The sequence below is a fragment of the Encephalitozoon intestinalis genome, chromosome I (assembly GCF_000146465.1).
Source record: "Encephalitozoon intestinalis ATCC 50506 chromosome I, complete sequence".
NCBI lineage: Eukaryota > Fungi > Microsporidia > Unikaryonidae > Encephalitozoon > Encephalitozoon intestinalis.
In genome coordinates this window covers 125,895-138,491 of record NC_014415.1, presented here as the reverse complement: position 1 = coordinate 138,491, position 12,597 = coordinate 125,895, and the positions used below count along the sequence as shown (strand labels likewise).

The 12,597-nt window shown below is 41.8% G+C and overlaps 8 protein-coding genes across 8 annotated transcripts; 2 read left to right on the top strand and 6 right to left on the bottom strand.

Annotated features, from left to right (window-relative positions):
• Window positions 1-57: 57 nt before the first annotated feature.
• Eint_011250 (rho-associated coiled-coil containing protein kinase) lies at window positions 58-2,655 on the top strand (the record flags this gene model as incomplete). Its single annotated transcript, XM_003072301.1, has 1 exon — window positions 58-2,655. One exon carries the CDS (start codon window positions 58-60, stop codon window positions 2,653-2,655), a length of 2,598 nt encoding a protein of 865 aa, XP_003072347.1.
• Window positions 2,656-2,742: 87 nt separating this feature from the next.
• Window positions 2,743-3,096, bottom strand: Eint_011240 (frataxin; the record flags this gene model as incomplete). The annotated part of the gene is made up of 1 exon (XM_003072300.1): window positions 2,743-3,096. One exon carries the CDS (start codon window positions 3,094-3,096, stop codon window positions 2,743-2,745), a length of 354 nt encoding a protein of 117 aa, XP_003072346.1.
• A 46-nt stretch (window positions 3,097-3,142) lies between these two features.
• On the bottom strand, window positions 3,143-4,369 carry Eint_011230 (WD40 repeat-containing protein; the record flags this gene model as incomplete). Its single annotated transcript, XM_003072299.1, has 1 exon — window positions 3,143-4,369. The coding sequence occupies one exon, from the start codon at window positions 4,367-4,369 to the stop codon at window positions 3,143-3,145; it is 1,227 nt and encodes a 408-aa protein (XP_003072345.1).
• Window positions 4,370-4,458: 89 nt separating this feature from the next.
• Window positions 4,459-7,401, bottom strand: Eint_011220 (WD40 repeat-containing coatomer complex protein; the record flags this gene model as incomplete). The annotated part of the gene is made up of 1 exon (XM_003072298.1): window positions 4,459-7,401. The coding sequence occupies one exon, from the start codon at window positions 7,399-7,401 to the stop codon at window positions 4,459-4,461; it is 2,943 nt and encodes a 980-aa protein (XP_003072344.1).
• A 95-nt stretch (window positions 7,402-7,496) lies between these two features.
• On the bottom strand, window positions 7,497-7,892 carry Eint_011210 (nuclear movement protein; the record flags this gene model as incomplete). The annotated part of the gene is made up of 1 exon (XM_003072297.1): window positions 7,497-7,892. The coding sequence occupies one exon, from the start codon at window positions 7,890-7,892 to the stop codon at window positions 7,497-7,499; it is 396 nt and encodes a 131-aa protein (XP_003072343.1).
• Window positions 7,893-8,073: 181 nt separating this feature from the next.
• On the bottom strand, window positions 8,074-8,742 carry Eint_011200 (uncharacterized protein; the record flags this gene model as incomplete). The annotated part of the gene is made up of 1 exon (XM_003072296.1): window positions 8,074-8,742. One exon carries the CDS (start codon window positions 8,740-8,742, stop codon window positions 8,074-8,076), a length of 669 nt encoding a protein of 222 aa, XP_003072342.1.
• Window positions 8,743-8,988: 246 nt separating this feature from the next.
• Eint_011190 (uncharacterized protein) lies at window positions 8,989-9,384 on the top strand (the record flags this gene model as incomplete). The annotated part of the gene is made up of 1 exon (XM_003072295.1): window positions 8,989-9,384. One exon carries the CDS (start codon window positions 8,989-8,991, stop codon window positions 9,382-9,384), a length of 396 nt encoding a protein of 131 aa, XP_003072341.1.
• Window positions 9,385-9,420: 36 nt separating this feature from the next.
• Window positions 9,421-12,477, bottom strand: Eint_011180 (Ca2+-dependent lipid-binding protein; the record flags this gene model as incomplete). Its single annotated transcript, XM_003072294.1, has 1 exon — window positions 9,421-12,477. One exon carries the CDS (start codon window positions 12,475-12,477, stop codon window positions 9,421-9,423), a length of 3,057 nt encoding a protein of 1,018 aa, XP_003072340.1.
• Window positions 12,478-12,597: the final 120 nt, after the last annotated feature.

The following is a 12,597-nucleotide window of genomic DNA, read 5'->3' as shown; positions in this document are numbered from 1 at the left end:
GACCACCTGAGAGCATCTGACCTCTCTGCTGTAAAAACATTAAAAATCGAAGTCCTTATGGAGAGGGAGAGGATAAACATAATTGGAGACTGTTTAGAAGCGGTTTACCATGAGGTCTCTGGGAAGGGAACAGGCGCGCCATTAGAGAGAATTAAGGAGATTGTTAGAGCAAAGACAAAGCCCTCTGATTACGAAATTATAAAGAATGTGGCTAAAGGTGGGTACGGGGAAGTTTTTCTTGTAAAAAGAGAAAAGATATATGCTATGAAAAGGGTTTCTAAGGAGCTTGTTCTCAGACAGCCACATACAGCATTGTTTATGGCTGAAAAGGAGGCGATGGTTGATTGTATTGGGAGTGAATGGCTTGTGTGTGCACACATGACAATGCAGGATGAGGAGTATCTCTACTACTTAATGGACTTTATTCCTGGAGGAGACTTCATGGGTCTCCTATCCAAGGAAGATGTTCTAGAAGAGGACTGGGTGAGATTCTATACGGCCGAGATAGTTGCAGCACTGGATGAACTCCACAAGCTGGGATGGATACACAGAGACCTGAAACCGGACAATGTACTTATTGGAATTGATGGGCATGTGAAGCTGGCGGACTTTGGTAGCTGTATTAAGATGAGGGATGGAAAGGCAAGATCATCTATTACGGTTGGGACACCAGACTATGTTTCTCCGGATGTATTGTGCTCTGTGAATGAAGAATGTGAATACGAGGAGGATGTGGATTTCTGGACGCTTGGAGTTATAATCTACGAGATGATCTACGGAACAACTCCCTTCTATTCCGACACTTTGATGGAAACATATCGAAGGATAACAAAGGTTGAGTTTGGATTTCCCTTCAAGGTGTCTCCGGAGCTTACGAGCCTGATTAAGAGTCTAATAACAACGAAGGATAAAAGGATGAAAATTAATGAGATAAAGTCTCATGCCTTTTTCAAAGGAATAGACTGGGACAGGCTTAAGGAGCTTAAGCCACCTTTTGTTCCTGAAATCAGTGGAGATTCCGACACATCCCATTTTGTTGACACACAATTCGACCCTGAGAAAAGGAAGCCGGATGTCAAAGGAAATTATATGCCGTTTGTGGGATTTACTTTTGATCCCGAGTTTGTGTCCAAGTTCAGTGTTATGATGGAAAAGGAGATGGACAGAGCAAGTAACGAACTTGAGTTGAAGGTTAGAGAGCATGAAGGGACTCTTGAGAATCTTTTGATTAAGATTTCTGAGAACAAAAGGCTTATTGATTTACAAAGCCAAGAGCTCACGGGGACGAAAGCCGAGCTCGAAAATGCCAAGATAAAACTGGAAGATTCGAAAGGAGAGATCCAAAAGCATCAGAAGGAGCTGAAAGAGGTCTTAACAGAACTCCTCGCAGAAAAAGAGGAATTGGAGGAAGCCAAGACCGAGCTTGAGAGATACAAAAAATGGTTGAAAGGCATTACCGAGGAAGTGAACAGTAAGGACTTCCTTTCTGAAGAATATTCTATTGCTGAGAAAATGCCGGAAAATGTAGACAGGCTCCTGGGATCAATTGAATCTTTGGGGAAGAAAGATGTCCTGATTAAAGATCTCTCTTCTTCTATTCATGAAGCTAGGAGAGAAACGGAAGAAATAATGGATATCTTTGGCAACCTCCAGGAATCTATGAATAAGCTGATTATAGAGAACAAAGGGCTGAAATCCGAGATTGAGATTTATAGGGAGAAATGCCAAGAGATTCTCAGGATGAGAGCAACACTTGAATCGGAGAATAAAATCCTCACGGAGAAACTCAAGTCAGAGGGCTTGGATAGCCTGAAAAGGCAACTTAGACTAAAAGCTACCGAGATTAAGGAATATGAGCAAAAGCTTAACCAGGAAATTCTTCTTAGGAAGAGTGTAGAAGAAGAATTGAACTTTCTAAAGAAAGAAAGAACAAAGGTTCATAGAGTAGCTGGAAAGCAATCCTTTTCGTGCCATCTGCTTAACGGAGAATCTACTATTGTAAGAGTGGAAGAAGACCACCTGTGGGTTGGAGAGGAAAGACATTACATCTCTAATGTCTATGTTGGAGAACTAAGGCCCAACGAACTTCACCATCTTCCCCAAAAGAAAATCCCAATGACCTTGAAAATTATCTTTATGAACGAGGAAGTAAAAAGTGTAAGCTCGGCAGGCCGAAGAAGCCTGAAATCTCTGGAAGAAGACCTTAATACGGAAATAGCCATCAAGGAAGGAATAGAAAAGATCAGGACCCTACTTCAGGGAAAAACACTGGAGGAAGCAAACATGCAGCTTGAGGGATCAAACCGAAAGATAAGCCAGCTAAAGGCCGAAATCGAAAGAAGCCGAAAGAGTACGATTGAAGAGAGCATCCCTGATGACCCTGTGAAGATCTATGAGTTTAACAATCACCTATTTGCTTCTAAGACGCTACCTCAGGGATCTCTCTGTGACTTCTGTAACGAGGTTCTATATGGACTTGTCAACCAGGGATTCGAATGTAGAGACTGCAAAATGATTGTCCATAAGTCTTGCTATGTCCTTGGAGATGTCTCTTGTGAACTCTACTCTGCACTGAAGACCGGGAAAACATACTATGTTACGATGAGGACAATTGAAGAGAAGGACAAACTCCTGGGTATAAGTAAGGGATATTAAGCTTCAAAGAATTGTGAGATTAAAAGGTTTGTGGAATAAAAGAATTCTACTTTATAAGCGTCGTCGAGATGTGAAAACATGGTCTTTCTATTTATCTTTTCTGCCTATTTTACTTTGTATCTTTTTCAGCTCTTCTTTGACATATTCACTAAGTGAGATGTTGTTTCTTAGATCTATCCATTCATACCTTTTGCATATATCAAACTTCCTAGGCCCTGTTATTGGAGACGATGCCCATATCTGCATGGCAGCAGGCTGCTTATTGAACATATACTCCCCGATTCCCTCGATTCTGATCTGAAGATTTCCGTCCTTGTAGTCAGCATATTCGTTGCAAAGCTTCCTTTCCAAATGTTCTGATAGATCTGATAGCTCTTCGTCTGCTAGTCGGTGATACAAAGGTTTTGGAATTCCTTTTTGTAGTTTCTGCCCGAGAGCCATTTGCAAGGGCTGGGAATTGTGTCTCATCTTCTGCAGCCTTGGCTCTTCAATAATTGAATACTATCAATCTACAGGCTCCTGAATCCGAGTAATATCCAACGGATATGCATCGACCAGACACCTCAACCTTACTTATCAGAGATGATGCAGAAAAGAGAGTTCTGATAAAGCTTCCATCGCTTAAGTTATATATCTTCACTTCTCTCTTGGTTCCGACTATCAGTAAATCCTCGATAACCGCTTGCGCTGTTATATGGCCATTTTCTTCGATCTTATAAACGAGAATGTTTTCTCGAAGATCCCATTTGCATAGGATCCCATCCGCTCCTGAACTAAGCAGGTATCGACCGTTGTTAACAAACTTAAGCCAGATCACTAACGAGCGGTGGATCTTGTATGAACACACAAGCTTCCCATCCAGTGTTGAAACGTGAACACTAGAATCCAGGCTCCCTGATGCAACATAGTTTAGAGAAAGAGAGACAGAATATACCCTAAGAGAATGCGACTTTAAATATCTTAGAAGCTTCCCTCTTCTGTAGTCCCACAGGGCAACACTTCCGTCATAGGACCCACTTACGAGATAGCTCTCATTCATGTCCATGCATCTGACGCTCATTGTGTGCCCCTTGAGTACATTAAGGCATGTCCCTCTGAAATTCCAAATTCTTATTTCAGAATCTCTGCTCCCAGTTGCAATATAGTCTTCATAAATCTTCAAAGATCTGACAACAGACTTGTGCCCGGAAAGAACACAAAGAGTACATCCTGTCCACAAATCCCAGATCCTAGCTGTTTTATCCGTACTTCCGCTTACAAGATGCTTGTTATTGAGCATAAAGGTCCACACTCCTCCCTTATGGCCGATAAACGTCCTTATGAGCCGTCCATCCATTCCAAATATCTTTATAGTTTGATCGTCCGAAGAACATACTATTCTGTCTCTGTCTATCTGCATAAACGTGATATCCGATTGATTGGTCTCGAAGTCAACGCTTCTTTCGTTCCGGGACCGGGATATGTTCTTCATCAATGTGTATTTATTCTTAATTTCACTTATATATCCAGCAATGCACGGATACCTTCCAGATGTAAAGAATCCCCACACAGAAAAATCGTTCCTCAGTTTTGTAAAGAGAAGTGAGTTGCATTTCATTAGTCTCTTTACATGTTTCACATTTGAGTGGGCCATAATCCTTCCGATCAGCTCCTGGGGAAGCCCCAAAGTACTGTTCAAGTTCTCTTTGGATTTCTGTTTCTCTTTGTTATTCATACCACCCCAAGGGCTTATCTAAGAGAATCTGAATTTTGGAGGCCAATAGGGTAGACAAATGACGGGGAAATAGCACAGAGTTTTTATTATTATTGAAGGACTCCAACCCTGCAGCTTGTACATATATTGCCACTAGAGCTGTTGACGAAGCATAGCAAGCATGTTTTAGCACTAGTCCTTGTCTCTAGGATGTCATGGCAAAAAACCCCTTCAGGAAGCTCATGCTCGTCCTTTGGATTTTCTTCCTCAATTGCTTTCTCAATGACCTTACTATCCTTTCCCTCCTTCCTGAGCTCCATCGCTAACTCCTTAGCCTGTTTCAAATTTCCGTTCTTTCTGAACACCATGATGGCTGTGGATGAGGCTAGGACGTGATGCTCCTTCTCCAGCGGGAGCTCCGAAAAGTACTTGGCCATCATAATGTTCTTCAAAGGCGAATCGGTCTTTCTCCTTATCTTTTCAACCACCAAACCAGAAATATAAGATCCGATTTTCCTTCTCTCCTCTAAAAAGGACTCGCTCGCATTATTATCTCTAATGTAGAGTGCAATCTTCACCATCCCTTCCCGGAAAGCCTCTATTGCTTTGCCAAACTTCCCTTCGGTCGTCAGAGACAGGCCTCTTTCTAGTATCTCATTCATACCCTCCGAACTTTCAAGGTAGGCACTCTCTTGCAAAGACTTCTCGTCCACAGGAAGGCTTCTCTCATTCCATTTCTCCTCTGTTTCAGAGAGATCTGAATGTATCTCGTCCTCAGACTGGACATCGTCTTTTTCATTGTAGTTCCATCTTTGTGGAATATCATTTGAGCTCGGAGATATCTCAAAAAAATCCGAATCGTTCTTGGCGGTGGATTGAAAATCTATTTCCTTACTCTCTCCACGCCCCCATGAGCTAACATCCGGGGTTGGATTCTTGTTCCCATTCTCTCCTTTGTACTCTCCAATAACCTTGGTCTTTTTGAAATATTCTACATCTTCCAAATACATCATAATCATATTTTTTGTGACAGGGTCTACTTTTTCAGCAAGTTCCCTGATTTTCTCATCATCCCTCGAGCACACATAGAGCATAAACAACATATTCCATTCCCTTGTGCTTTCGAGACACCTTTCGGCTATGTCTACTCTACACTCTCTTATGGCTGCATCTGCAAGTCTCCTGTTCATATCCACATCTCCCTCCTGTATGCAGTACTCCATACACTCATCTAATCTCAAGTCACTGAGACAAAGTTCAAACCGCTGTCTCCTGTCCTTGATATATGGGAGAGCTAGAGCTCCCTTTTTCTGCCTAACAAGATAGGAAAGAGGCGACAGACCCGGCATCGCTCCCTCTTCAATAAGAGGAGCTATGTCTTCTTCCATTAGGACTGCCTTCTTGAACTTCACTTCGATCAATTCCACATCAACACATTCAATTCCATCGTCAGACAGGAAGTAAATGGTCTTCCCCTCCTCAAGAGCAAATGGAAGGATAGGCTTTTCAATGCTTTTTAACACTCCTGAATCTTCAAAGGCATACTTCAGGTGCCGATGAGTAGCATAGATGAAAATATCCTCATGGAAAAATCCATCAATAATCGGAACTATCTCATTAATGCTATTTACAGGACTCAAATCAAGGTTGTAAATCAAAATATCATTGTTCCCAACAAATGATATTCTACTGTTGGAGCAAACTATTTTGGTCAGATGGAATGGAATATTGAATGTTTTCTCCTCTCCTTCAACAAAGCACATTGTAATACTTCTTCCATTCACCAGGAAGAAAAACTCGTTACTTCCAGGGAAAAGACTCCCTTTGGATGAAGAGAGAAGATGCTTATTCCGAGAGGAAATCCCTCCTCTATAAGCTCCTTCCTCATTCTTTACAATTAACTCTACATCTCCTTCCGAGTTCTCAAATAGGTCTCCTTCTCCTGATTCCTCTACTACAACCTTTCCGTCGATAAGGACATTAAACTTACCATCATATTGGACAAGAAGATATTCCCCTTTGGCACAGATCGAAGTAACGTCTTTCTTTGGCTTCAGGAGGACTTTCTCTGTTTTGAAGTCGCTGTAATGAATCCGAGAGTTCTTCAAATAGAAAAATCCTTGCCCATGTGTACAGATGATCTTTGGTTCAGAATAAATATACACTTCAAAGCCGGAGTCATGGCCTGCTGCATACAGATTTCCTTTGTTGGCTACACACCAATACCTCCCTTCTGTGCGGCGTTCAATTGATTTCCTGGTTTCTGTGTTGTATATCGAAAACAGCCCGTCTTCTCCAGAGCTTAGCACGTACTCCCTATCACAAAGAAGCCCAGTAACAGGTCCCTGATGATTGTACATAACTTCCTTCTCCCAGACAGAGGTCTCAGACCATTCCCAGCACTTGATGTCTCTGTCGTCTCCCCCGCTTACAAAAACTCCATCCTTCGCAGCTATTGCATTGATTCCTCTATCGTGTCCATCTACAATCTGCTTTATAACTATATCCGGCAGTAGCGAGTTCTTTTTGCCTCCCTCCTTTAGTCCCTTGCAGTCCCAAATCCTTATCGACTGGTCCAGCGATCCACTCACAATAGACTCCTCTCCCAAAAACTTGGCTGCCATAACATAATGGCAATGCCCTCTAGCAGTCGCAAGAAGTTTGCCTGTTAGCATATTCCATACCATTATTGTTTGGTCGTCAGATGCACTGAGGATCCAAGGCTTTGTTGGGTGGAAATCCAATGATCTGATAAAATCGTCATGTCCCCGAAGCTTGTTTGTGATTCTTCTTTCTGTATAACTCCATACCCTTATAACCTTGTCGTCTCCTCCGCTTACAAAGAAATCCCCCCTAGGATGGAACAAGACAGCCCTTACAGATCCGTCGTGGTCAAGAAACTCGTGGATGCAAACACCCATCTGGTAGTCCCATGCCTTTATGGATCCGCTATGATGCCCCGAAATTATTACAGGCTTTGTCGGGTGGAAGCTAAGGCTCTTTACCCTTGACGCCTCCTTCTCCATAATCTTCTTAAGATCCTTCGCCGTCATAAGCCCTTCCTCTGTTTATTTTTTGAAATATTTTCCCTAGACCTGAAAAAAGACAATCTATGCAAATAAGGCTCATAAGACTTTAATCATATAGCTTATTCCAAGTCCTTTTTGCTTGTGTTGTGCATCATCTTTTCCACAACCTCTCTGGCCTCCGGATCGAGCATACTTATGTCTGCATGCTTATCCTCAGCCAACCTTTGGACATCGATTGTCTCAGACCCTACTAACAGACTGTCCCACCATTCATTTCTTTTCTTTGTTATATTGACATCAACCATGTCTCCTTCAACCACCCACCAAAGACTCGAGACGTCTACCTCGTGTAAAAACTCTCCATCTATCATCACTTCGTCCTGTATTTTCACAAGGACCTTCCTTCCCACCACATCAATCTTTATCAAGCTGTTATCTGTGTCCTTGGGCATTGGAAGTCGGATATTAATTTCGTTAAGCTCTTGATCCCATGTGTACTTCGCTTCCTCAGGCATTTTTACCAGGGCTGCCCTAAAGAAAATTTTACCTTAGAAAATTCCATCGTAGACAAAAGAAATTGGAAATCTTGTACAACGCCTATGAAGAACGACAATCCTACAGGAGAGACAATCTTCAATTCATAGAGTTAGAAAGACCAAGAATATTTTACAATTGATGCTTGAAAATTTATTTACATCACAAGATTGAGAACAATGCTGTAACTGCAACTGCACTGAGGGCTACAAGGCTCTTGGCTCCCTTCTTCTTGGTCTTGGTGGAGGTCTTGGTGTCTTTGGTTGTGCTTGTCTTGTCTCCAGAAGTCTTTCCAGTGGTGGTTCCTGCAGCAGTGGTATCTTTGGTCTCAGATGTGGTGGAAGACACTGCAGCTCCTGTAGCAGCTCCAGTTGCAACTCCTGCGGTTGTTCCGGCTACAATGGCGCCAGTAGACACTCCAGATGTAGATCCAGTCTCCTCAACAGATGTAACCACAGGTGTAGAGGCAGGGACAAATCCTTCTTGTTGTGGACCCATGTACTGGGATGGCTCTCCATATACAGTCGGGATGCTCTCTCGAATTTCTGCAGGAGAGGGGGCATAGACGGGAACTGCTCTATTGTCTCCATTCACCGGTTGCCAGGCTACTTCCGAATGTACTCCACTCTCTATGATGTATGGGGACTCAGAACTGCTTACAATTCCGAAGTCTCCATTTCCTGTTTCTGCAATCATGAGATATCCTCCCATGGAAGCACTTCCTAACTCTCGTAAGATGGTGCTAGGTATGTAGAGGCCTCCTTCTCCTCCTGTGGCCTTTATGATTCCCATTCCAGTTGCAACCAAAATGAAAAGACTCTTTCTAATCATTGAACTTTATGTTTATCCTTTATTTATATTTAGAAATAAAAAGAATAACAATTCTTTTTCCTTATATAGAATTCATTATCTCCTTCTAAATCTAAATACACCCCATCGAAAGGTTGTCAATTTCACAAGGCAATAACCCTTCTATTACCTTAATATATCACCCACTTGAATGCCGTCATAGGGCACCAAATGGTGTTTCTAAAGCCATAACTTGTTTCAATTGATGTTGGGCTACTTCCAACCCATATGATAAAGGATAGGGAGTCGGACAAAATATATGATTTGGTAAGCAATGGCACCACGATGACCCTTGAGGATCTCAAGGAGTTCATAGATATTGTATTCTTGCACCTAAATCCCCAGCAAGTGTCCCAGCTAACTCAATCTCTTGGGAGCACTGTAACAGGAGATGAATTCCATTCGATTCTTGAAATCCTAGTATTGAAAAGAGCTGGAAGCTTGGATGTCTTCAACTCTTGGGACAAAGGCCAGAAGGGCTACATAGATAGATCGGACCTGGAGGCAATCCTTAGGAGTTATGGCCTTTCTTTCAAAGAAAGTTACATCGACATGATGATCGATATGTTTAAAGATAGAAAGATGAGACTTGAAGATTTCAACAAGATTTATAAAGAAGAGTAGTGGAGCATATTTTGTTTGTGTTTTAATGAATCTAACTTAGAATCCAAAGAAATCACTAAGAATTCCTTTCTTTCTGATTTTTAAACTTTTGTGATCTGCACAGAAATTAAATCCAATTCTAATTTTTGACTCGACCGGCTGGAAGGTCTTTCCATCAAATAGGCCAAATTCCATCTCGCTGAACCCTTCAGACAGGTTGTGCAAGGAAAATTCGGTGTAATACAAAAGTGCATTTCTCTCCGAGACATTGTAGTCGCATATTTGTATCCCAAACACATCCTTTGTTTTGTCTATTTCCATTATAAATGACTCATTAAAGACAGGATTGTTGTTTTTACGTACAGGTTTTGTTGTATATACTTTGGTCTCGTTGACAAGAATCTTGCAGTAAGTGTCAATCGGGCTCTGGACTGACGACCTGATGTTGCTCCCATTCTTAATGTAAACTTCGAGATATCCGGTCTTCAACATAGAAGCCGGTTTGTATGAGCATCCTTGAATCTTTACTTCCATGTCTACCGACAGTCCATGCTCATTAAGCATAACCTTCTCTTTTAAGGTCCTCTTTGGAATTATACATTGTCCTAGTGTTTGGTTGACGGTCTGGTCTCCGCTTTTGATAATAGCATATATCTCCTCATTTCCCGCAATAAATGTGAATGTGTCATTAAGCTTCCCTCCTCGGGTAAATCCCGAAGCTCCAATCGCCCCATACTTGTTGGAAAACTCAATAAACATTTCCTGGCTATACCCATAGAACTTTCCAAACTTTGCCTGTATTACCTTGATATTGTTCTTTTCATCAGGAGCCCCTGAGTAGTCTCGAAGAGATTCCTCCTCAATGCTAAGGGTCAGGCTTATTTGTTCGTCGAGTAAGAAGGCTTCCCGCCTAACTCCATCGCAGGGACTGCAATTTATCTTGTCCTCTCCAATAAACACATCCCCATTGATTGTTTCCTTGTAAAGCCTAAATCTTAAGCTATTTTCCTTCTGCACAGGAACATAAATTCTTCTCTTAATAGGCAGTGCTGATGTAAACGTCTCCATCCTGAAGCAGTCTGTGTTAGTCTCAAATATCGCGTAGTAGACTCCCTTCTCATTCATAGAATCCACAGAGATCTTCAACATCCTCTCGTAGTCTACAAATCCTATCTCTTTATCAACCATGTCCACATAATCAATCGTGAATGAAAGCTCCATTCGGCCACTGTGAGCGTCGTTCAGTTTATACTTCTCTTTTTTGTTGAAATGGATATCTCTCACAGGAATCGACACTCTTCCTATCACTTCACTTGTCTTGTCATTCATCACGCAGATGGACACCACATCAACTTGGATATCTCTGCAAAAGAATGTGAAGCTTTCGTTGTAAATAGGCGAGTTTGTCCCGAATATCCTCTTCGACTCAAATACATAGAAAGTGTTCTTCGACGAAGGTAGAAGCCTCGTTGTGGTCGTCTCGATTCCGGGAATAATGTTTGAGATCATATTCCCTGTTGTCTTGACAATTCCACTCATCATCATTGCCGTTGCACTAACTGTGTTTTCGATAAAGCCTATTGGAATGCTGGATTCTTCTCGGTTGATAGGTGATACAATTACTGTACAGAATGTAGAATATGTATATGCCTTAGAGGCCTTGTTTCCTCGAAGATCCTCAATTCCTACAAGTGTCATCTTGACAATTCCACTGTTACTCCTTTCCTTCTGTATCGGGTAAAACTGCAAGTTCGTGTTCACAAAAGAATATGTCTGTTCATCCTTAACTAACCTTGTCGAACAGAAAAAGGTTCTCCTTGGCTCATACCATTCATTGTCCACAGACTCCTCAATCTTATCCAGAGGAAGGTTCTTCAAGAATATCGACCCGTTCCTTCTCCTGGTCTTTCTTGATTCGCTTCTTAGAGATAATCCAATTCTTGAGTCAACATTTTCAATAGGCATATAGAAATGCTCATTGTAAACAATCCCTTTCCCCTCTCCATATCTCGTTTGGTATCCAACTCTGCCATCCACGTCTATTTCCACAGTCAATCTTTCGTCGTCCTCGTTTTCTAGATTGAGTATCTGAAGACACACAACTCCAATAATCTTTCCCTTGTCTTTTGAGATCCTATCCACGTCGATGGTCATTGAGTTTGGATTAATAACAGTTGTAGCCAACGAGGAGTTGATTATACTTCTTATCCATCTGCTGAGTCCAGGAACATCCATTATGTCCACCATCTTCAAGGGGACAAGAGTAAAGTCAAACTCCGGGCTGTCCATCAAACAAATCTCTACGTCTTTGACAAACATGTTCTTCGAAAATAGGTTGGCAACAATTCTGACCCTCCCTTTGAAAAACAGCTCTTTGACAAGAATTGGAAGGTTGATTCCTATTCCATTTCTTGTTCCAACCCGGGCCGACAGCTGAATCTTAGAGTTCCAATTTTTACTATCGTTCTCCAGGTAGTTGACTACATCCCTGCTTATTTCCAGAGGCACAAAAGCTACCTCCACTTCTATTGCAAGAGTATTTCCGTCCATGCTTATGTAGGATATGCCCTCTATAAACGGTGAACGGCTTCCAAGGGTGAATTCAATTAACCTTAGTCCATTAAGAAAGGGCGGAGAAACCTTGAGGAGTTCATTGTTGACCTGTTGGTACACCTCTGCAGATATAACAGGCTCAGCAACTTCCCAGAACTTTTTAAGAGCATAGTTCAACCATTCAACAGTCTCTCCATTGTTTCGGGCCTTCTCCCTCCTTGCACTATGATACACAAGCGATTTAAGACTCCGAGTGAATCTTTCAACCTTTCGATTATATATGAAGAAAATCACATATCCAACAAAAAACAAATTGACAATGCTAAATCCCATCTTCCCTATTATATAACCTACAACAGACCCTACAAAGATTAATCCAGGAATCCTTATATAAAAAAAAAGCCCCTCCTTCGGCTCGATATCCAAAATGTCCTGGAATTCCTCCACACTCCTTTCGTGGATCTTGAGCTGGGGTTCATCCACTCTCTTTGGAATATCCTCGGGCAGAAGAGGTTTCGATAGTTTCTCTCTTCTGTTGCTGGTCGTCGAAAACTCTTCCATTTAGGGTTTGTTTCAATGGGTTTTATTTTCTTTCAAAACATCTTGATGACCTGAAGTTGACAAATCGAATCATCCCATTCTTCGAGAAGGCTCCGTTTCAGATTAACATTTTTGGACACT